The following is a 25,549-nucleotide window of genomic DNA, read 5'->3' as shown; positions in this document are numbered from 1 at the left end:
TTGGACACCATAAACTAGATGACCCAGTCTTTTACAAATATGATTTCAACTTGCCATTTAAGATTACTAAAATGGAATTTTATTTCAATAATACTCAAAAATAATTATTACCTTTCTATTTTTTCTTGATAAACATGTATCCAAAAAATGGCCTAAAATTACAATGGGAAGAACACATCATTCCACGAGAGCATTGCAATTAAGGATTGCTTACAATGAATTTAGTAAATTCAGTTTCATTGCACTGCATCCATCACCATCGAAACCACTGAAATACGAAGAATTCCTGTGTCACCCAATACGTCTTGGCAGGGTCTTTGTGGGGCCCACCATAAAGTATGTATTTTATCCACACAGTTTATCCATTTTGACTGATCAAATTAAGGCATGAGGTCAAGAAAGAGGCAGATCAAAAGCTAAAGTGGACCATACCACAGGAAGAAATGGTGATAAGATAATGATGCCCACTGCCGAGACCTTCTTAGGGCCCACCGTAATGTTTATATGATCAGCTTACATGTGAAAACACAGATATAAGCTTCATCAAAGCTTTTTCAGCTACGAGGAAGTTTTAATTGGTGCCGTGTATTCTACTTGAGTCTTGGATCTGCCTTACTTTTTAGCTCATACCCTAAAATAATATAGCAAAACGGATAGTTATGGTGGCCGATAGCTGTTGCTAGGACCGAGCCTGTCCTAGCAAGCACAGGACATGAAGCAATCCATGTCCACATAACCGCAGTACTAACCGGTTTTGGGCGACACTAGAACCCTTGATCAGAATGTACTGAAAGATACAAACACTCTCATCACATTGCCAATTGAATTTATCGGGAAACATAGCTATTAAAATCCGATATATTCTGATATTTTGAACCTGAAAACAGAAAAATAATGATATTAATAATAATAATAATTACAGATGGAAACGGACGGTAATTTACAGGTTGGAGACAGCAGCGATGGAAAATGAAGGGCAAAATAGTGAAATGCCCCTATCCAGGTTGGAACAAGCTGTTTGGCCAGAGAAGAGACAAGCTATCTGGTGCAATGGTTACTCGGTCGGAATCACGGGCGCTCCCTCCCTTACTGTTTCAACGAGACATGTGCACCCACCTCTCTCTCTCTCTCTCTCTCTCTCTCTCTCTCTCTCTCTCTCTCAGCCAAATGCAAAAGAAAGCAACGCCCGGCCCACCAATCACAGCTTCTTGCAAAAACCCATACCACCCAACAAAAAAGTAGAAGAAACCAAAAAGCTTCTTTCATCTCTCTCTCTCTCTCTCTCTCTCTCTCTCTCTCTCTCTCTCTCTCTCTCTCTCTCTCTCTAACTGTACAACTTGCATTTACTTCTATACGCGTTTTAGTGCTCTGTTCTCTCTTCATCATGAAAACGAAGCAAACGAAGGAAACGTCGAAGACCGGAATATTCCCTGCCCCGGTGCTAAAATACGCCGGGGGTCGAACTCCACCTTCCTCTTCAAAAACCTACTCCATTTCTCATCACCAAAGTGCTGTTTCCACTCCTCTTGGCTCTTGTAATGTGGAAGGTACTGTTTTACTTCAATACCAGCCTCCTTGCAGTAACTGAGGATCTGATTGTTTTGACGGCTCAGATGTTCTAAGGAGTGGGCCTCTTCTCCAGAATCTAAGGCTGAGCGGAGCAATCCCACCAGATAGAATATGTCCTCATCTGGTGTAACAACCGAGCTTCTTTCGTCCCACCTGCCATCACCACCGACAAAATGTTACTTCCACAGCAGTTGGAAAAAGGTTGTGGACCCCACCAACGTGATGCATGTATATGTGGTACACATGGGAGGCAGGGTACACTTCCGAGAGGATTCGAACGATTTGGGTGGGCCACACCATTGATTTTCCGCAGACCGCAGGTCACACCATTCTATGTGGACCGTTAGGCATGTCGTTTTTGGCTCACCATTCAATGGGACATGGCCTACCTTAGGGTAGCCTAGGAGTACAATTTCGGGTGGTCCTCATGTGTATCCGGTCCCAGTTACACTACAAGTAATTGTCCATCACCGTCTTTTAAGTTGTGGTGTCGATATAATTAATCCAATCCAGACCGTCCATATTTTCATCTCTCATTGTAGATAGAGCATAGCCCAAAATCCATACCAATCCAACCATTATAATCTCCTGACTTTTCGTCCAGTCTGTCCTTTTTTTTCCAGGATATGCTCCATCCACGAGACACCACAACTTAAAAAAAAGATGTTGAACTATCACCTTAGTCTTTTTATTAAAATAGTTGGAAACATGCATGGTGCGCAGGATTAGATATATCAGCACCCGCGAGTAGATTAGCTCATGTGCTTACTTGTTTTTGTTCATGGGATAGATGAGAATGGGCCCACTGGTTTTGTTTCCCAAAATGCCCTTGAAGACGCCTGCATCGAAATCGGCAATTCGTGACTTGGGAACGAATAGATTGAGCCATGGGTGTGGGACCTCCCACAAACCCTTGGACCGGAGTTTCAATTCGGCCTTGTGAACCCGGTCTAGGAAATCCAAGTAGGGCAGATCTGTTGTGAAAACAGATACTGGAATGAAGTCTAGCTTTTTCAGCAATGCCTCTACTTCCTGCACAAACAATATTTCCAGTTAGTGTTACTTTCCCACATTAAAATAGATAGACATGGTGGGCCAACCTATTAGGATAACAAGGTGGCCCAAATTATAATTTAACCTCAACTATTTAAATAAAAGACTAAAAAATGGGCAACTATACCATCCAATTTATTATATAAAAAATGCATGCATACAATTGATATATGACAAGTCAAACTACAGAAAAAAAAAAAAGACCAAACAAAAAATAAAAAACAAGATGTACAAAAATTTACAAGGCCACAAGGCCCTCTTGATCCTAGCCGTTGGTGGTGGACATCACTGCTGCTTCTTGATCAAGTTTCTAATTGGGTGGTTTTTTTTATTATTATTATTGAACCATTAAAATTAAGATTACAAAGAGGATTAATGAGAGGGTTGTTCGACCATGGAAGAGTTGATGATCTGACCATTAAGTTGGCCTAATAGACTCCATAAAAGAAGATTAGCAACCTTATCACAAAATAAAGGAGGAAAACAAGAGAAAGGGAAGCAAGAAATCAAGAAAACACTTAGGTCCCCATTAGGTAGATGCAAAAATTAGTTTATCTCATTTTAGTTAACAATAATTATATATAAGAAATCTTATCTCTAATATGTAATCACTATAACATAACATCATTATATATTATACATCAAGATCTTGAAAAGATCACTAAAGATATAAAATGAGATGAACTCATTTTTTAAGTGTAAAGGGGCGTTATGATTAGGCAGAGCCACTCCCATTGTGATGATCAACTGGCTCGCACCACCTTTTCCTTGATTGGTTGGCGTTTAATGGTCCAATCTATGATATTTTTAACAATTTTTGTGCCTTGAGAGATCTAAGGTGGGATCTCTTGGGTCTACATGGGAATTAACACCGCATGCCTTGATAAAAAGAAAGCTGAACAAAGCCATGTAAGAGTTTCTTAGTTATATATGATTGTGTTTGCCATGAACAGGAAAATAGTTATCTTGTTTTCTAATAAATTAGGGACGTTTTATGAAGCATCTAGTGGTATTATTGGTGGGTGAAATTGATTTTGTACAAGTACTTAGTTATATATGTGGAATCGAATATGTTCCAAGATAGAATCGAATGGAATATATCATAGAAGATCTTCCATGTTACCATGTGGATGTCTCATTATCTCTATAGAATATCATCATACACATGGAGCAAGTACAATCTAATGTAATATCACTAACACCAAATAATAAAATATAAGTCGAACTTAAAAATCTATACGTGCATGGTGTCTTCTTCACATGAAAACCAAGCACGATGGACAAGACCATGTAGCGTGCATGTGGCATGTATTCACTTCAATCTGGACCGTCTGATTCATATGTCCCATTGTAGATGGTGCATATCTCGAAAATCAGAATGACCCAAGTGACATCAACAATCCAAGTAGTGGGTTTCAGATGGACGGTTAAAAATGAATTCTTACGCTTTTCAAATTCATCAGGACATGATTATCACTGTTTCAAAGCTCAAACAAGATGAGAATTTTTTGATGCGAACCTGATCGACGGTGGTGGCGGTTGAATCGTCGTAGTTCTTTGTTATTTCCAGGCAATAGAGAACACTACCGTTGGATCCGATGGAGCTGATCTTGATAGGGTTGCGAGGGGAGAAAAAGGAAGATCTCCAGTTATTGATGAGCCCTTCATCTACAATAACGAAACCTTCAATGTAGTCGAATCTCTGGCTGGCTGGTTCTCCTTGTAGTGAGATTAGATACTCTTGGTCTCTAGTGAAAGCCGAGAAATCCGAATACAAGACCCGAATCCACCTCACCTGTACAGCCAAACAGACCACAAAAAGATAGAAAGAGAAAGAGACTCATGTTAGGAGCAAATCATCGGCATTGCCACCCCTCCTCGAAGATAGGTAATCCAACAAGCATATATGGCCGGCTCACCTACACTCCTCACACGTGTCATATCACGCATGTGTGACGAACATCCAAATCTTCAATAGCCCACAAGAGGTACTTGGTTTGATTTATGTACTGTGGCCCACCTAGTAATGGGTATGATTCAGCCACGTGTGCTATCTTGGCACGTGTACTGGCATGTTGATGGGCTTTTCTCGGACGTATGGAAAGTTGTGGAAAGCAAATGGGTCTACCTCCATGTTGGCAATTTGGATTGGCGTGAGTCGTAGGTTACATACGTGTGGCCACCTACGCTTTCTAGAATTATTATGCGATGCTCGGCCGAAAGTTTGGGAAGTACGTGTACGAGCTTTTAGTTTGTACAGCTGGGGCCCACCTTTTAGTACACGAACCGTTGATATGTATACCCCAACGTGAATGGCCCATGTTCTGAGTATCTCACATATGAGACCTAATCCTTATAGAAAACTCAGGACACGTGGTATCTACGGTTAGGATCACTGTATCAACGGCTTGGATCAGAGAAAGATGACCCCCACTTATATAAACTGAAAATCAAGTGTACGGTGAAAATCTGGGCCGTAGAAATAAAAGAAAAGTGGGGCAAGGAAAGTACCCTTTGTGGAGCCGGCTCTAGAGCGATCCTAGCCCTTGTTATGATTCCAAACTGTCCTAGACCGCCCAACACGCTATGAAACAGCTCCGAGTTTTGCTCCTTTGAGCACGTCACATGGTCTCCCTTGCCTGACAAGCACATACAATCTAACGTGTCATTAAAAAATAAATAATAAAAAATAAGAGTTGATAAGTGGCCACATAGTTTGCAGATCCAGACCGTTGATCTTAAGGGTGATACTCTAGATGGAAGATTCCATGAATTTCACCGACAGTAGAGGTTCCTAGCCGTTCAATCCGTGTCCTATAAATAGACGGTCACTTTTAAAAAATAGCAGACGGTCCAAAAATAATTTCCAGCTTGGATTTTCCAATCCATCTTCAGTGGGTGTTACAAGATAAACGGTCTGGATCAACACAACACGGGACCCGCTGGTACACGAAATTGGTGCAACAAATGTAGTGAAAGCCATACGATGGGCCCCACCATGAACAAGTACTATCTAAAAATCGAGGGAAACGGATTGGCTACTCCCCCTGACTTCAGCCCCGTGGCTGGTGGTCGGTGCTCTGTGGGCCCCACCATGATGTATGTGTTTCATCCATTCTGTTCATCCATTTTTAAAGATCATTTTAGTACTTGATCCCAAAAATGAGATATATATAAACCTCAGGTGGACCACACCACATGAAAACAATAGTGATTGGATATCCACCATTAATATCCTCCTAAGGCCCACTGTACTGTTTATTTGAAATCCAATCTGTTGATTAGGTCATACAGGCCCAGATGAAGGAAAAAAACAAAAATCAGCTTGATCCAAAACTTTTATGGCCCCCAAAATGTTTTTAATGGTCGACGCTCATTAAACACTGTTTCCTGTAATGTGGTCCAATTGAGATTGAGATATATCTCATTTTTGGTCTCATACCTTAAAATGATCTGTAAAAATAGATGGACGGCATGGATGAAACACATACATCATGGTGGGCCCCACAGAGCACCGACCACCAGCCATTGGCTGGTCCCAATTGTCAGGTGGGCCACAGGCGTACTCTTCCTGGATAGTATGGCCCACCTGATGAACGTACCGGCCTGGTTTTTGTGTCAGGGAATGTTGATGGTGGGACCCACCAGATAAACTGATAAGATCAAAGCATGGTGGGGTAGGCTCACCTGTTATAACATCGAGTTCATAGACATTGCTTATTTGAGGGCCGTGATTGAACGCCTGGCCACTAATCCCAGCATTGGAGAGGGTCCCACCAACGGTCAGATACAAATAATCGGTCCACGACCGAGGAGCGAGCCCATGTTCAATCGTAAACCTCAACACATCTATCCAAAGCTCCCCACCCCACGCGTCCACATACGAACCTCCCGCCCCAATGCTGAGCTGGCTCCCTTTCAAGCCGTTCATCTCAACCACCACCCCATCCACCGCTTGCGCCTGACCGTTGATCGAGTGTCCGTGGCCCCTTGCCGAGACCGTAAACCCTCGAGCCGAGCCGTAAGCTGATTGAACCAAGCCGACGATGTCATCAACAGACGCCGGATTGAGAACGGCTAACGGCTTGACTCTGTTCAAGCGTCCGAAATCGAGAGAAGCTGTCTCGATATCGACTGGGTCAAGGCTAAGCCGACCGGATACGCTGAGCCGGAGGAGCTCGATGGGGTCGAGCGTCAAACCGACGGTGGAGATCAAGCGACAGATGGCGAACATGAGGAGAAGCTTAGTAGCCATTGGATAGGAAGCAAGCGGCGCGTATCACGGATGCTGTTGGGGGTTTTATAGGGTAGGGGGTGGAGGATAAGAAGCGTGCGCACCCCCGGAGCACGAAGAGGATCGGATCTGCTGTAAAACTTCTCGGAGGGAACAAAATCTTGTGGCAGTAGCGTGGGAACTCGTGGTGCTAACGTAAGCCGGATTGCGCTTTAAAGATATCCTACGCAACATGCACAGATTCGCGACTGCTTTTCACGTTGCAGCAGCAGCTGCTTCGAAGAAGAGAAGGATTTTTTTTCTTTTTATTTTTGGTTTTAGAAGGAAAAACTAAGAGTGGAAATCAATTGGCTCTCTCTGTCTTGGATTTTAGACACAAGTTCTCTATTTATAGGACAGACAGAGGTTTGCGAACTCGCGCGAGTATACTTGATCTTTTTGTTGCTTAATCGCACCGCACACGTGGGAGTTGGGATGGCTGTCCAAGATCTGAGTCGTTGGATGGATTAATCCACTGATTAGATAGTCTTCAGTAAAATGGTGTGTGCTTATGTTGGATATGGAGTGTTGAACTTTGAATTCTCGTTTGTCCATCTGTGAAAAATGTAATGATCTGAACCGATTTTTATTTTATGTGAGGGATGAAAAAGCTAGGGATGAGCTGATGAACGGATTGGATTTTATACACGTGTGACGTATTTATGTTGAATTTGGACTGTTCGTTAATGTCTGTGGACCGTTGATTTTTTATTTTTTTTTTGTATATTTGTAGCCCATCAGGTAATCAGATTTGTGTATTGTTTTGGATAAGAAAACTAAAGAATACGATTCATCTAATGAGCGGCTTCGATCTAGTACACGTGCGACGTAGTAGCACGTGAGAGAGCGGAGTGCCAGCCAAAATAAGTAAACTCGCACCCGCTATCCTGCGCTACGTGGCGTACACGTATGATGCATATTTGTTAAATTTTAACAGTTGGTAAATGTCTGTGGACCGTTGATTTTGGTTTTTGTACACGTGTAGACCATCTGTTAATTAGATCTGTACATTCTTTTAGATAAGAAACCCACAGAATCCGATTCATCTAACGAGCGGCTTCGATCTAGTACACGTACGACATAGCACCACCATACGGAGCGAACTGCCAGCCGGAGCCAGTAAACTCGTATCCGGCATCCTACGCCACGTGGCGCATTCACGTGAGACAGGTGGAGGAACGTGTGGTGAGAGGAGGAGGAGATGTGGGCAAGGGAAGGGGTAGCCACGTGGGAACACGTGGCAAGGAGACAGGTGTAAACTGCACCCGCTATCCTGCGCTACGTGGCGTACACGTGTGATGCATATTTGTAAAATTTTGACTGTTGGTAAATGTCTGTAGACCGTTGATTTTAGTTTTTGTACACGTGTAGACCATCTGTTAATTAGATCTGTATGTTCTTTTAGATAACACACCTACAGAATCCGATTCATCTAACGAACGGCTTCGATCTAGTACACGTACGACGTAGCACGACCATACGGAGCGAACTGCCAGCCAGAGGCCCATAGCCAGTAAACTCGTATCGGGCATCCAACGCCACGTGGCGTATTCACGTGAGAGAGGTGGAGGAACGTGTGGTGAGAGGAGGAGATGTGGGCAAGGGAAGGTGCAGCCAGGTGGGAACACGTGGCAAGGAGACAGGTGGGGCCCAGGGAAGGATACGGCGGATCTTGGTGGGGACTGGAGAGAGGGAAGGTTCACGTGGGTGCGCAGGGCGCCCATGGCATGGAAAGGGATGTTGTGCTTAACCAAGTCGAGGAGATTCTTAAAGGGCAGTGGGTCAGCTAACCTGACCCAACTCTCTCTTCCTTAAAACTCAAAATATTAATCATTTCCCTAATCACTAGATTAATATTAATATAACCATAAGATTATTATCCTATCTATCTTTATTGCAAATATTCTCATCCATTCATAGCTTCTTATTCCTGGTGGGCCCCACTTGCTTTGTGCAAGTAACATGTTTGGCTCTTTGGTGGGTACACCCAGCCACAGAATGATTAGTCTTTGCTTATTCTTAATTATAATTATATTTATTAATATTTAGTGTTGTACCTCTAACTAGTTTTCTTGTGTGGCCTATTTTAGTATTTTTATGACATCTCAGCTGTCTCGAATGGTCATACTACTATGTAGATACGAAAGACCAAAAATCAGTTTGATCCAACCGTTAGTTGTTTCTAATTTGAATCTTAAGATTTTTTAACGTTTTTTAATTGTTTTTGTAGTGTGGCTTATAAGATAATTATTTTGGCTTTTAATTTGATGGGTCGAATATTTATTGTAGAAAGAACTTTTTAGACGGGTTGGATTTTATACAAACGCTAAGGTGGGCCCTACACCCAACCAGTTGGGCGTCTAACTAGATGTGTACGAGCATTTCTCATATTTAAGGGTGATGCATTAAATTAGAAGAGAGAAATGATTGGGTACGGGCGCTGTATATAAACTTTCACGTACAGTGTCATTTTCTATCGTTTATTTATTAACTGTGATGAATATCCATACCGTGCAGAAGGTGGGTCACACTATGAAGATTATTTGGGGTGAAATGGTTGGTTGATTTACTCATGAAATGGGCTTTTTTGGTAAAATTGACGGACAGCTGATAGCCTGACTCAGCATACAGCTGGCTTGCAGCTATGAATGAATTTGCCTAAGATCCACAGAAAGTAGTGGGCCTCATATAGGGGTGGCTCCAATTCCCAATTTAAGTGACTCTTGGCTGGAAACATGGGGCTGTATATAATAGTTTACATACAGTGCCTGCATGTGATCATTTTCTTAAAAAAAGTTGGAGGTTTGGTAGCTCCGCTAGCATTTTTACATGTGGTTCACATGCATAGGACATCCGAACCGTTCATAAGGTGGGCCCCACCATGCAGATAACATAGTCACGTACGTTAAGTTGGTCCAGCTCATCTGGAAGGACACTTCTGTACGAAACCAACGAGAAATTAAAGAAAAACGTAGCAACCAACGTGTAAGCATGGCCCACCTTTTGAGTGTACCAGTCCAATATTAATGCTAGCTTAGCTGATTGGATAAGCCCAATGAATGCACGGACCAGATCTGATAAAAACGTTTCCCACGTGATGAGTGTACGAGCGTGTGCAACTAACGGCCCTCATGAAAAGATGGACGGTGATTACGTCTGTATCATGACACTTGCGTCGTGAACTTTGACTAGTTTTGACCTGTCCTCGATCGTGTTTGGACCACTCAAAAACGTCTATCAAAATCAAATCGATCGGTTGGATCCCAAGAGCCAATACACGTGTTCACACGTGCTAGCTATTGTTCTTATTTTTGGATTTCAGCTTTAAGAAAAGGACCCCAAAATAGGGACCTTTTCTCATTGATGTTTTCTTTGGTGCAGTTGGAAACTTGCCTAACTTTCAATATGCATTTTCTATCTGATCATCTATAGTTAAAATGTGAAAAATATTAATATTGAAGGGTGTTGGACGGTTGACTTAGATGGTTTGTATATTATTCGGTTTTAACATTGCTCAACATAATAATTGGACAATTTCTATAATGTAGAGGGCCTGTTTGGATTAGGACTATGGTTTTAAGACTCGGGCGAGTAGAGTCGGCTCGGATTAGGTTGGCCCAATACGGTTCGATGCTGCGAGTTATGAGTGATCAGTTGGGTCAACTCAGCTCCCTTGTTCAGGTGAGTCATGACTCAAACTGTTGAACGAGTCGTCTCGTGCGAGTTGGGCTGAGTTGTTGAGTGTTTTAACCATGATTAGGACGGGAATCGTTGTCAACCCATGTTGTTCTTTTGATGTGTAGTGTAGAAGCAAGTTGAATAATAAGGCAAAAACGTCATTGGGTACTGAATCGCCTAATGCATCGTTGCTTTCCACAAACAGTAGTATGTTTTCTTTTCTGCTTTTTTTTTTTTATATAAATTTTTTCGCACTGTTTTTTAAAACTTATCATGGCTTTCCCTATATGGCCTTTGTTTTTACCATTCATCCAAGGGCATCCATTGTATTTAGGGAGAAACTGTCTCCTATTCAAATGCAGGACCCCTTCAACTAGTTTACTCTTTCTTGTTGTTGGAAGTTGGGGTAGAAAACTATTTAAGATAAAATAAAATTAAAATGAGAAAATATAAAATATTATCAATGGGAAGAAGTTAAGGCGTGATTTAGAATCATTCAGTTTGAAATTAATTTGCCTTTCTTGGACCGTGTCCCTGTCCCGGGTATAACAGAATTCTTCAAACAATGGTCCTTCAAGATGCATTGACTATCATGTTCCAGTAGTGCACTCACTGTATACGGGTTCAAACCTATTGTAGTCTGAACCCGAATGAGGAAAATCTTAACCATACTTTAAAAACAAAATCAGACTTTTCTTTTACTCCTTTTCACACTTGAGAACTAAACAAAAGAAGTTTATTAATAGACTTTACAAAGATAACCTTTCAAAAAGAGATTGTGATTATTGGGTTTAAACTACGTAAACCATGTGAGCTTGTTGGGACCCACCATGTTGAATGTGTGAAAATCATTTCGTTCATCAAATACTCATGTTTACTGTGAATATAAAAGATCAGCCTGATAAAAATCATACGGGCCACAACAATGTTATAATGTAATAAACCTCATGATTATTATAAATACAAAGATAATTCGATTAAATAATTTTTATTTATTATTATTATTTAAAAATAAAAAAAATAAAAAAACTCATACAGTCCACCATAACTGAAACAATGTAAAATATTACATCTAAGGAGCAGACATGATGGATGAAGTGAATTTCAATTAACGGCTCCAAAGAGCTCGGGTGTTTTATTCACAGGTAAGGTGTTGCAGAATCAAAGAAATCTCTGCAACACCCATTTTACCTGGGCCTGTGTGGTTAGCTATTAATGCATGTAAATGGCATTCATAAATGAGTAATTATGACGAATGTTTGTTGTTTGGTTTAAAGTTGGAATTTTATCTTGAAAATTAGGCAAAACTCAACCTTGTAATAAGTAACCCATCACAATATATATGCTATATCTATGTCGTCCATTCATTTTTATTTTTTCTTTCATATCACTTAGGGCATGAGCAGAAAGATGAGCAGATCCAAAGCCCAAGTGAAGTTACACTACAAAATAGTGGAGATAAAATGCCTACCATTGGAAACTACTTAGGGGCTACTGGAGTTTAAAATGATCTGACAAAGTAAACGGACAGTGTAGATAAAATACATACATCATGATGGGTCCCTAAAGGATCTTTTCAAAATTCATGCCTATTATAGCATATTTACTGTTGTAAATTTCAGAGTAAGTTATTATTACTTATTTACCATAGTTTGCATAGTTGGACTAGCTTAATGGACACAGTGGTAAAAAAAAAAAAAGTATCGTAAGATAAAATGAATTTCTACATCTGCTTTAAAACACCCTGCTCTTGGAGGCTGCCATACTGTAATTGTAAATCCAATCTATCCAAAGCTGAGAAACAATAATTAAAGTGGACATAAATTTTTTCATTTCAATAGGAAAATTTCATGGGCTATACAAATGGAAACGGTGTAATATTGTTCCTTAAACCTTTAGTTTCATCCCATGTGCCCTGCCTGAGCTTTGTAACACGCATATGTAAAATTGTTAGTAAAACCTTTAATTTCATCCAATGTGAGGCCATCTTGATGCTTGTGCCTTACATCCACACCGTCCATCTTTTTTGACATCCCATTTAAGGAAATGATCCCGAAAATGAAGCAGATCCAAACGTAATGTCGACCACACTGCAAGAAACAATAGTGATTGAATACCCACTATTAAAAACTTTAATCTGCCATCCAACCTGTTCATAAGGTCACAAAGTCCTGGATGAAGGGACTAAAAAAATATCAGCTTGATCCAAATCTTTGTTGGCCCACAAGAAGCTTTTAATGGTCAATCACCGCTTTTTCATTTGGTGTGTTCCACTTGAGATTTATATCTGCTTTATTTATGGGATCATTCACTAAAATAAATTGTTAAAATGGATGGACGGTGTGGATGTAAGTCATATACATCACGGTGTACCCCACAGTCAGGGACCCACAGAAGCCGCCCCTGATGTTATATCTTCACATCATCCTAACAAGTTGCACATATGGTTAGTGGGTCAGATGAAAGATAGACACTATGGTGGCCGTAGATACAAATCTATGGTTGGCATCCCATCTCTATCATTCTGTGTGTTTTGGATCATCTGAGTTGTGGGCCTGGATGGTTATTGCCAGACCTATAATTGGCGACGGGACCTGATGGAGGGAGTGGATGTTGTGGGCCCCACAGAGATTGGCATTGAAATGCGTTTTGGACATAGATCCTTGTGGTTGGACGACGTCCTTATAAGAACAGCTTTTTAGAGGCCATTTCCCTATCCGCCGAACAGAGTGGAGAGCTTACTTTCGCTCTCAGAACTCGTCCTTTGGAATAGGGAGTTATTTTATTGATCTTGACCGTTCACCATGCGGGTCCATCATAGATTGCCATATCTTTCAAAAAGTATCTTTCTCCGACACAATCAGGCCGTAGGATTGATGACAACAAAAATATATGAAAATCATTCTTAATCATCCATCATGTGGGGCCCACCTTGGATTCCCCATATTCCAAGGAACCTCTTTGGTTACATTTATTAATCATCCATCATTCTTAATCATTTATTATAATGATAATTTTACCTTATTATTTGTTACACCCACAAATTACCGTTAGTGTTGGTAATTTTATAATGTAAAAATATAATAACTACAGTTTATATTACAAGTGTATTTAACTTTCAATTTACATACGGTTTACTTTACATTTCATAAGAAATTAAAAAACCAAACCTAGCCTAAAAATAAAAAACAAAAGACGTCTAAAATGATCAAATTAAAACTGTTCTTTTTGTGCAAAAAGCCTTCAATTGCTAGTGTCGGTGAAGAATCACTTTATTAGGGCAATTTCACCTTGTCGGCGGATTTTGGTAATTAGATGCAATTGATGATGGAGGTACGCCCAATGATGAACTTGCGAGGACAAGGGAGATGTGGACGATGGGGGTATCGATGGTCGGCTGTGGACCCTCCAATGTTTAAGTTAGGCTATAGTCGATTTTGATTGAAGGCTAGAGTTTTAATTTTGAGCTTACCTCTATTCGTTTAAGATAGCTGTATTTAAGGGTTCTTAGATGGTTCCGAAACCACTATGCCTTAATGGGATACACTGGAGAGTTCATATTTAGATGAGAAACTGCTCCCGAAAATGTAATTGAGCCCAGATCAGGCCCTCCTTTTTCAGATCTGGGGCGTAATCCCCTCCAGATTACTTGTACCGTCTTCGCGGTGGTCGGCGGTGATCGACCGTGTTAACTCGACATACGGAAGAGCTCGGATCTTAAGCTCCTTACCTTGCAGGTCCCTGTCTATGTTGTTGATGCTCCTGGCAAGACGATCCTTCCCCCACTAAGCTTTGTCCTCAGACAGCTCGACTCGAGGGCTCATCTCTGTGTCAGGAGAACTACTAATTTTATCTCTGAGATATGTACTTTGATAGCTTGGATCAAAGGCCCGTCGATGGTCTTTTTAATTGTGCCTGAATTTGTTGTTCGTTGGCAAAGACAAGAGATGAAAGGTCAATAGGCGACGTTGAAGTTGAAAAGGCATTATTACTAACACGAGTTACGAAGAAATGTGCATTTATAACAGATCAATGTTTGAATTCTAAGCGAATTGTAGGGTGATAGTTGTCACTCAAGTAGTCATGCTTTTGTCAGGGCGAAGCTCATGCTGTCGCGTAAAGGAGTACAGCCCTAGTTGAAGCGTCACCTTGGGCTCCCGTGTTGACATGTGGCACTATGCAAGAATAAATACTATGCCATGGGGATTCTATAAATACCCTGACTCCTATTCTTTTCTTCATTTGTTGCTTTGAGAAGTCTGAACTCTGCCGACCTGCATCGGATCCAATTGAGGTGGCACCGTGAGCTGAGGTGGCCTCCTGTTCCTTTGGTGAGTTAGTCCTTAGGGCTGACGCCTTCGTGTCAAGGTTGAGTGTGGCCGATTTGCACTCCCTCATGTCAGAGTTCATGATCCCCAGCTCGGTGGGATTTCGCCTCCCTGAGCTAGGGAGGTCCCTAGTTGACCTCCCGAGGGGGAGGTCGCCCTGTACTCTTCATTCTTTTCTTGCGGCCTTCGTCTGCCTCTCCACCCAATAGTGAGAGAGGTGCTCTGTCATCTTCGGCTCACCCGAGGCAGCTAAACCCCAATGTCTAGCGGACTATCTTCGGTTTCTACATTCTCTAGTAGTTTGTCGAAAATTCCAAGCTCACAATGAACGAGCTCCTTCAATTATACCAAACTAACAACAACTAGGGCTCACACGGCTAGTACTATTTCTCTTCTTGGTTGGGCAAGGGTCAGGCCATCATAACCAATAACCCATCTTCCAATAATGGTTAGAAATACAAGTGGTTCTTCGTGTCTGGAGAGTGGGAGTCTCCATTAACAGAACTAGAGTGTTTATAGTCCCAGGTCCTGACCTCCTTCCCCTTGCCAGGTCAGAACACACACTAAAATGTTATACTTATACTTCACTGATTCTAACTTTTGGTGTTGGTGTCGTGATCTTTTCTGCAACCTTTCCCAAATCACAGCCCAACCTCTTCATATACCACCAATGTCAGATCAGGATCTCTCGGGAATGACTTGTCGACCTGCAGGACCATGGAAGGTTGGTGACCGCTACACTTCTACATCAGTTCAGCTTTATTCCAGCCGGTAACTCTCTTAACTCAACAATTTTCACTACTTGGTTGATTGCTCTCTTGGTTGCATTCTTACTCATCCTTTTTTTTTTTTTCCAGAGATGTTTGGTAGCCCGTAGTCGAGGAAAAGGAAGATGCCTGCTAGGGTCGAGATGGAGTAGTTGAAGGCTGTCGTCAAGAAGATAGTGCTTGTTGTTGTGGCTTAGCCTTCTCCTCCCGGTGCCCCTTTGGGCAGGGCTACAACCCCTGTAGTTGAAAGACTAGTGGCTGAGGCTGCCATTAGGACAACTCCCACAACTGACTAGGTAGAGGCTAAGGTTGTTGTTGTCCCCGCGGAGGGTTGGGCAGCAGTTGGTGGTGATGTTGTTGTTGTGTCCTCCTACACCCCTCCAAGGGACACCATACTAATGGAGGTGATGGATCTTGACATGCCCTCTCCGCGAGCCGAGCAAGCCCAAGCAGAGGAGGTTCAAGGTAATAAGGGTGTGCTTCTGAACACCAAAGCTCCGCCCCCAAGGACATCACTAAAAGGGGGCTCCTCTTCTTCTATCCCCAGTGCTTAACCATGATAGTGAATTGGGGTCGAGGTTATGTGCCTGAGGAGGAGGTTAACTCCATGTTGTCGCTTTGCCCCAACCACCTCTCCTTGCAATGATGGTTTCCTTGCATATCAAGGTAAGTCGGTAGTCGGAGTGTCGTTCAAATGCTTTATCTTTCATCATTTTTATGCTTATCTTAGCTTCCTTTTCTTTTACAGGAGACCCTTGGGGTCCTTGCGATTCGATGATTCTCGCTCGACCTAAAGGCCCAGATCAATGAGGTGAATCGTAAGCTTATAGAGTTGTTGGGGCCGATCTCAAGGCGAAGGCCTTGGAACTACTGGTGGCCACAGAGACCCAAGAGCTCTTCGTCCTGAGGCTGAATCCCTGTATGATGCCCTACGGGTATCCATGGGGGGTTATATAGCTGACATCGCCTAGTTAGCCATGGAGCTGCACAAGAAGGCCAAGCTAATGGCCAAGGTGGCAGAACTAGAGACATGAGTTGCCGAGGTAGGGCCCGATCAAATGAGGTGAAGCTGCTTTCATCCTTGGCATCCTTGTTGGCGTAGAACAATTCCTCAACGTTAACATATTTCTGAGCTTGGTTCAGGAGGTCAGCGAAGGTCATCGGGGGATCCTTGCCAAGCGAAAATAGAAACACATGTTGCCTGAGCCCGACCATCATTGCCGTGAGGGCTACGTGGTTAGAATAACTGTCTACCTGAACTACCTCGGCATTGAATCTGACAATATAGTCTTTCAGTAGCTCGTCCTCTTTCTAAGTTACCGTAAGGAGATGAGTAGTTGGCTTTTTTATATCGTTTCCCTTAATGAATTGGGTGGCAAAGGCCTTACTGAGCTGGGTGAACGAGCTAACGAATTTCGACTTCAGGTTCCTATACCACTTTCGAGTTGCCCTAGTGAGTGTCAAGGAGAACACCATGTACATCACGATTTTGGAAGTAACGTGAAGCTCCATTTATGCTCTAAATGATTCCGATACTTGACCGAGTCACTTGAACTCGAGTAAGATGATATCCCGGGCATTCCAAACCTATGTGGTAGCTGGGCTTACATGATGTCATTTGTAAATGGCGGCTCGGTCCGCTTGAGGAGGGAATCCACAGATGTTGGGGCATTTGCTCGATAAGCTTGCTGGACATTATCAAGTTAATCTAGGATCTTTATGATTTTTGCCCCTCAAGGGACCGCTTTCTGCCATAATTTCTGGGGCATTCCCCCGAGCTTGTCATCTCTGGTCCAGGGTATGATGCATGTCTGACTTGGCGAGCTTAGTAGTCGTTGGGGTTTGCATTGGGGTGATGAGGGTTCTCTCATCTTAGGCCTACCCCTGGTGTGGCTTGGGGCATGACTGCATCATGCAAGACTGCTTGGTTGCTGCCTCCGCCTCATCGCACTAGTTGGTCGGGGGATGCTTGTTATATATCTTTCTAATAGCCTCATGATACGCTCTACGTTGTCGGTCAAGGCTTCCACATGGTTCTCGAGGGAGATGAGTCTGGTATCTCGATTTCAAGACTTACAAACCACCGCTTGTGAGGTTGGTTGAGATTGAGGTAGTGACTGCGAGGCCTGATCCTTGCTAGATGGAACCCGGTGGGCGAATTTGGTTACAACTGGAGCCTTTCCTTTTCTTTTTGCCATTGGGGGAAGGACCGTTGTTAGTTTGAGTTGAAGACAGTGAGAACTTGGCTTTGCTGTAGGTTCTCACAAACTATGACAATCTGTTATCATCGGATTTTGGCTAATAGATACAATTGATCCTGGAGGTATGCCCATCGATGGACCTGTGAGGACAAGGGAGATGTTGACAACGAGGGGTGCTGATGGTTGGCTGTGGACCCTCCAATGCCTACGTTAGTCTAGTCAATTCTGATTTAAGGCTAAATTTTTGGTTTTGAGCTAACCTCCATTAGTTTAGGGTAGCTATATTTATAGGGTCCTTGGGCAGTTCAGAAACCATGGTGTTTTAATGGAATACGATGGAGAATCCTTGTTTAGATGGGATACTGCTCCCGAAAATGTTGCCAAACCCGCTTCGCTTAGCATAATCTTCGACCAAAATTAGAACGGGCCATTCTTTTCAAAATCCGGGGTGTAATTCCCTTCAAGTTACTCATACCATCTTAGTGGTGGTCGACCAGATCAGCTCGCACATGGGGGAGCTCGGATCTCGAGCTCCCTGTCTGTGTTGTACAAGATCCCGGTGAGATGATCCTTCCCCACCAAGCTCTATCCTTCGAGAGCTCAGCTCAAGAGTTCATTTTTGCATCAAGAGAACTGCCTATTTTGTCTTTCTATTTTGGCTTAGAGGCCTGTGGATGGTTTTTTTTTTTGTAAGGACCTTTGGTTACCCCAGCCCGTGAAGTGTTTTTAATTTTTGTTTTTTTTCACGTGAGGAACAGGTTTTATAGTAACATTAACTGTTCCATCACTAGCCCCTAAAATGAGTGGTCCAAATTTACAAATCATCCATAATGAAAAAGTGCGGTGATTAATCTAAATGGTCTGTCATGTGAGCCCCACCTTGGTTCACAAGCCTTACTTTGATCTGACGATAAATGTAAGTTGATTAATGGAAGATGAAAACAAAATGGCCGACATCGGTGATGGAAAACAACAATCTGAGACGCCAATCATCTGCTTCCCATTTTAGAATTGACCATCTCTTGAGAATAACTTTGACTAGCAGAACAAAGCCACCTCATAAATGCCAAAAGAGCAGATTAGCTTTTACCCGGGTAACATGACCTAAGCAGGTGTAATCCTAACCGTGTGGGGCCACCTTGACGTTATATCTACGCCGTCCATCTTTTTTTTTCTTTTTTTTTTTCCATTTCATTTTAGGACAAGAACTAGTAGAATTTTGGATAAAGCTAGTCTTTATATTTTCACTTCATCCATGTCTTCTTGACATAATCAACAGGTTGGATGGAAAATCAACGTGTTACAAAAATCTTATGATGAGCCCCTTGAAAATTTTAATTGTGAGGCACTCAATCACCACTGTTTACTGTGGCGTGATCCACTTGAGATTTGGATATGCTTATGTTCTGGTACCATGTGATAAACGGGGCTGCAGAAACGGATGGACGGTGTGGATTTAGGTAATATCATCAAGGTGGGCCCGCATATGAGGATAACACCCTCTTAAGGTGTTACCTGGGTTTGGACTCCTAATCCGCTCCGGCCTAAAGGTGGAGAGGGATTCGGTATGGGTGTAAATAGGCCGGGCTCGGGCCTAAAATAACATAAGCTAGCCCGACGGCCCAGCCCGAAGAAGGTCAAAATCCGGGCCGAGACCTTCCCCAGGCGCGGTACATTCAGCCCGATTCGGTGAGGCCCGAGAAAGGAGGACATTGGTGAGGCGACTAAAGGGTTCACTTAAGTTATATCTAGGCCGTCCATCCGTTAAGCTAGCTCATTTTAGGGCATGAGTCCACAAATGAGTTAGATTCAAATCTCATGTGGACCACACATAAAACGATTGGTCAAGATTCATTGTAATAAAAATATTGAAATGATTTGTTTGGACCATAAATGTACTTCATATCGGGTTGCTGTCTCATTGAAATCACTTCTTATGGGAAATCCTAACATTCTCATTGTGTACTCGCAAAATGAGTGGTTTGGATTGATTATACCAAAAGAAAGGTTTTAAAGATCATCATTATTATTATTATTTTAATTTTATTTTTTTATTATTATTACATTTTTCGGTTAGCTTGTTAGTACACACCCATGTCAGTACACACACCTACTCCAAGTTAGCCACCCTACTACGGATGGATACCAAGACCTCAAGTGTTGAAACGAGGTATCTCCACTCAGTCTATCAGTTGAGCTATGGATCTGGGTGTTTTTAAAGACCAATACGGGCACTTTTCGTTATATGGGTCCTCCCTTGGATGGGTCACATCTCTCCATAATCATTTTAATTAGATGCTCTTAACCATGTAGCCTATGACAGGTAAGTGGAAGGATCAAAATTAGATTTTATTTTTTAATTTTTAATTTTTATTTCTTTTGTGGGTCCCAAGAAGGTTCGAAGGGTAGGAACCGCCTTACCCACTTTTTTCCTATGGTGTGGCCCACTTTTTTTTTTCCAATGTGGTCCACTTGTTTTGGATCGGCATTAGTTATGGGGTCTTGTGATAACATGAGCTGGTGAAAATGACAGGCGGATTGGATGTCACACATATCATGTTGGGCCCCACAGAGAAATTTTGCTAATAATCACGTTAGACGTCTGTTTTTTAAAAAAAGATTCACCAATCCGACGGTCAGCATTACACAACCCTTTAACCTCTCTGCCATGACCAATCCATATATAATGATACCCACATGATGAACGGTCCAGATCAGGGACCACTGCACCAAAATCCCAGTTTTTTTAGGGATCTTGCTGTAAGCAATGGTGCACTCATTGCATTGATAATATGACCTCTGCCCTTTTTTCCAGAACTGTTGTACGAGAAAAGCTAAACTGTACTTGCATACCAGGACCCTTAGTGGGACAACGATCTGCTCCAGATCCTAGCTGTTCATCTGGTGGACCCCAGGGTCGATTCTCTACCAAAATTCAAACTAGTGTAATTGTTAGGTTAGGTGGTCCACGTAGAAAGGACGCGACTTGTCGGTAACATGAATTTTCCCTGACTACCCTGCAACTCTAAGCTTTGTGGGGTCCATTGTGATGTCTGTGTTATATCCACTCTGTCCATCAGCTGAGAAAATCATTTTAGGACATGATATAAAAAATCGAAGCAGATTCAAAACTCGAGTGGAACACACCACAAGGAAAAGTGGATACTTAACTCCCACCATTGAAACCTTTATGGGCCACTAGAAGTTTGGGATCAGGATGATATTTGTGTTTTCCTGTAGTCCCGGTGGGAGTTCTTTCATCAACGGTTTGGATGGCACAAAGACATCATGGTTACTTATATCATTGACTCTTTCATGTATTGCGACTTAGGTAAGTTTTGAATATCCTTTCTTTCTGGACCCATCTCAAAGAATGAGCCGGCAAATTTATGAAAGGAGTGGCCTAACATGGACATACGGTGGGGCCCACCGAGGTCGGCCTTAAGGTACACATCTGACTCCGGGTTACATGAGTAACTCAATTTGCCATAGTATGCTAAGTAAATTTTATAAGGCCTATCGTGATGTATGTGTCTTATCCACTCCGTGCATCTATTTTATCGTATCATTTTATGGCATAAACTTAAATTTGAAAAGTATCTAAAGCTCAAGTGGACAACACCATAGGAAAACATGGGAGTTGAAATCCTACCGTTGAAAACTTCTTTGGGTTAAAGAAGCTTGGGAACAAGCTGATACTTTTGTTTTCCATTCATGCATGTGTGACCTCGTGAACAGGTTGGATGGCAATGTCCGTATGACCTTATGACAAACAAACATCACTGTAGGATTTGGAAGGTTTCAATCTTTGTTTGCCGTCCTTATCGCCATTGATTCCTTTGGTGTGGTCCAATTGAACTGTGGATATGCTTCTACTTTGGACTCATGCCCTAAAATGAGAAAAACGATGGATTGCATGGATAAGCCATGTACATCATGGTGGGCCCCACACGGTTTATTCAGTACAGTACACTATACCGCTATACACAATTCCCATTTACGTGGAATGGGTACCACTAAGGCCAATCTACAGTGCTAGTTTACTCATTAGGTTGTGTGATGCATGTACATTGAACGTAGACCATTCATCCGGAATGATAGGCCGGACTAGCAATATATACCACAATTACCGGGCTAGCCTACCTAGCGGCATCAGGCTATACATTGAACAGTTCATCACACATGGACCATTAGTCATTTTATTTAGGGCTGGTCTGGATACTACCAAATAAGTTACCTTTTTTACTTGCAGCAATAGATACGTAACTTATTTGAGATAAGTTAGTTTAGTTTATAATTAATTATGAGTAGCTTCATTTTATTTAAAGTTACTTAATTATTTCAGTTTAATAGTTAGAAATCAAAATAAGCTACTTGAGGCATAAACTTAAAGGGTCATTTGACACTGTAGATTTGGAGGGATTTGAGGAGATTTAAAATCCGTTGCTTGCTTGGTATCATAAAGTATATGGGGTTTCAAATCTATAGTGAAAGATTGTATTACAGCTAAAATCCTTTCAAGAGATGCATGTGTAAGATGCGTGTGTCACGAGGCTAATACCCTATTGGGCACATAGCCTACTAATGATATCCCAAAATATTTAGATTATCAATTGCATCACTATAATTACTTTAATATGATGATCACTACCATCCAAACATTGTTCATGTAAATCAATAGTTAAAAATCATTGGTTAGTCGCTTGGACATAATCTTGTGCCTGTGGCCCATCCGAGATTTGGAATTCCATCATTTTCAGGCAAAGAGTATATTTCAGCGGGTTCATTATAACCACTGTGTCAAACATTACATTCATTCACTAATTAGAGATATTAAAGTTGATTTAGTAATTAAATTCAAACGCCATCAAGTATACCATGTATAGCTACTTTTGGATTAAAGTTAATTCCCAATCCAAGGTACCAAACACTATAAAAGGATTTCAAATCCAGGGGGTTCTAAATCCACGCTTCCTGACAAGCCCTAAGTAACTTACAATCCAAATGTCCCCTTAGAGGTAGGCTCCAATCTGACGGGTGGCTCGATGCAACTGACAGGCCTACATCAATGGTGAGACCAATCCACTGGGCCACTCTGGACTCATGCCTTGCATGAAAGGGCATTTGAAGCCTAAAAACCATTTTAATCATGTTGTGCGTTTGGATGCACTTTACAAGACCTTGTCTCATTTTCCACTTTGACAAAATAAGCACGGAAGCACACCAACTCAGCAACCGAGGAGGCTGAAAAAGCATGCACGAAACTTCCCCTTTTGGAAACACCTTTACGAGGAAATGCATCTTAAGAGACCCGTAGGTGAGCTGCATGGCTGGGACAACGTAAAAGTATGTTTCCAAAGGGAAGTATAAGTGGTATTTTGGTCTGTTCCTTCATCCTAGTAGTGCAGGTTTGATGAATGATTACCTATACTTTGGTCTGTCTCTTCATCCTAGTAGGGTAGGTCTAATGAATGATTCGAACACATGTACATATCTCGGTCACCCCACAAAAGGTGGGGAAGATCCCAACAATTCCTTGTGGTGTGGCCCACCTGAGTTTTCATTGCTTTTGTTTTTACCCCATAGCTTATGGGTATCTAATGTAGAGGGTGGATCTAATGCATAGTTGAGCCCAATAGTCCATCCCACCACAAGTTTATGGTGTACCTCAACCATATGAATGCAGCCCTTGGTTCCATGCATTGTGGTTGGAGCTGGGCATCAAGTTGGGTCGAATGGCGTTTGGACTGACCCTACTTGGTTTTGAAATAGACCTGACTTGAGCATGACCTAACTCAGTATTGAGTTCAGCATGCCTGAGTCCATCTGAGTCTCACAGGTAGTCACAGGTAGGTTAGATTAAATTGAAGTTTATATATATATATATATATATATATATATATATATATATATATATCAAGTTCAGCTCGTGGGAACTCCCCATGGTTCAAGTTGTGTTGGCCCCACCGTGATGTGTGTCGAACATCTACCCCATAAGCCAGATGCACCATTCCATGGTGAGCAACGGGATTATAAATCAAGTCAATCCATGACTTGGTGGGCCACACCACATACAACAGTTGAGAGGAGTTACCCTCCCATTAAAACATTCATAATCATTTATTGGGCCCACCGAGATGTGGTTCACAAATCCAACCCATCCATTGTGTGTGTCCCACTTGGATGAGGGGTCATACCAAGTTTCAGCCGCATCCAAAACTCAGGGGGGCCCTGCAAAGTGATTTTATATGTTTTACTCATGTCTTCACATGTCTTTAGATGGTATGGCCCACCTGAGTTCTGCATATACAATTGATTTTTGGGATTCCTCATAAACTAAAGGGGAATCATCAAATGCACAGTGTTGATGTTCGACACACATCTCGGTGGGGGCCACGCAGCTCGACCTCATGGAAAGTTCCCATGAGGGGGCCATGCAGCTCGACCTCCCATGAGGTCGAGACCTTATAGTACTATCTCTCTCTATATGTGTGCGTGTGTTAGTACCATCTTTCTCTCTCTATATGTGTGTGTGTTTATGTGCACATACTATTTGAGCTTGAGTCCAGTCGGGTTTTGAAATGAGTTGAGTTAGTACCAAGTTGAATTTCGAGTCGAGTCGAGTCGAGTTGACTTGACTTAGTTTGATCAGTTCGGCTTGGGTGAAGTCTACTCGGTTTGAATCGACTCATCACTTGGTTAAGGTCGAGTCAAGTCTAAATAAGTTGGACGAGTCGAGTATGCCAAGTTTGACTCCCATGCCCACCTCCAATTGTGCCACAATTGTGGTGGCCAGTCGTGTCAAAACCTAACTTTCCCCCAGAAAATAAAAATAAAAAATAGCTGCCTGATGACGGAACCACTGTATATTTATCCTCTCCCAAAAGTCAGATATACTAGCTTCTAGTGGACATTTATTAGTTGAAATTGAACCATTTGTTACTTTTTTCCTTTTTCCTCTCAGATGTCACCCAATAGATTAGTTAGGTACACACTTTAATGTAGTTTTTTTTGTTCTTATAATCTATCCAAAGGGGCTCCACTCACCATCTTTCCGCTGTTTTCGTGTATATGTTAGTCATAAAATAGACATGTGGACCACCTAATGAGTGGGCTTGCTTGAGTCATGCACATTGCGGCTAGCACAATCATTACTGCCCCCATCATGCACATGTTTGCTACTTTGGCACATGTGTCATTAGTGAAGTCATACAGCCGTATCAGCTTCAGCCATCCATGCAGTTAGGCGGTTTGACAAACCATCTATCATGTAACTCTTTAAGATAATCAAAATACACTACAACTGCACACCTGCTTATGCTTATAAAAAACATGAAGATTTTCTAGCCCCTTAAACGCCCTCTTGCACATTATAGTTAGCATACTCCATTTTTATATTGAGAAAATAATAATAATAATAATAATAAGGCATTGTTTAGTAGACGCCAGAATGTGAGTTCATCAAGATCTTAACCTCTAATGCATAAGATATTGCCGACTAAATTAGATGAACTCATTATGTGTTAGAAATCGAGATCTTTGACACTTGATCGTTGTTAACATAAATGAGAAGAACTCATTTTTAGGTTGTATGAATGGTTCTGCTTTAGAGTGCATTTGGTTGCGCCAAATGTTATGAAAATTTGTAGTTTTATATTCCTAAGTATTTGAGAGAGAGAG

The 25,549-nt window shown here is 41.9% G+C and overlaps 1 protein-coding gene across 3 annotated transcripts; it reads right to left on the bottom strand.

Moving 5' to 3' along the window:
- Positions 1-826: 826 nt before the first annotated feature.
- LOC131223479 (cytokinin dehydrogenase 5) lies at positions 827-7,233 on the bottom strand. 3 transcript variants are annotated; one of them, XM_058218914.1, is made up of 6 exons: positions 6,310-7,233; positions 5,134-5,261; positions 4,142-4,417; positions 2,339-2,601; positions 1,335-1,722; positions 827-1,304 (listed from the first exon to the last, which is right to left on the bottom strand). In XM_058218914.1, exons 1-5 carry the CDS (start codon positions 6,875-6,877, stop codon positions 1,383-1,385), a joined length of 1,575 nt encoding a protein of 524 aa, XP_058074897.1. In that variant the 5' UTR covers positions 6,878-7,233; the 3' UTR covers positions 827-1,304; positions 1,335-1,382. The 3 variants fall into 3 exon arrangements, with proteins under 3 accessions (XP_058074897.1, XP_058074898.1, XP_058074896.1); XM_058218915.1 differs by having other exon boundaries at positions 827-1,294; XM_058218913.1 differs by having other exon boundaries at positions 827-1,722; positions 6,310-7,232.
- Between the last annotated feature and the right edge of the window lie 18,316 nt (positions 7,234-25,549).

Source organism: Magnolia sinica, chromosome 13 (assembly GCF_029962835.1).
Source record: "Magnolia sinica isolate HGM2019 chromosome 13, MsV1, whole genome shotgun sequence".
In the NCBI taxonomy this organism is placed as follows: Eukaryota; Viridiplantae; Streptophyta; class Magnoliopsida; order Magnoliales; family Magnoliaceae; genus Magnolia; species Magnolia sinica.
The sequence above is the reverse complement of the archived record's forward strand: the minus strand, read 5'-3'. Positions and strand labels throughout refer to the sequence as shown.

Excerpts from the sequence above, each read along its gene's own strand:
- LOC131223479 (XM_058218914.1), bottom strand. The coding sequence starts at position 6,877 with ATGGCTACTAAGCTTCTCCTCATGTTCGCCATCTGTCGCTTGATCTCC. Across the intron at positions 4,418-5,133 it reads TAGAGCCGGCTCCACAAAGG|GTGAGGTGGATTCGGGTCTT; the intron begins GTACTTTCCTTG and ends TTGGCTGTACAG. Across the intron at positions 1,723-2,338 it reads TATCCCATGAACAAAAACAA|GTGGGACGAAAGAAGCTCGG; the intron begins GTAAGCACATGA and ends TGGTGATGGCAG.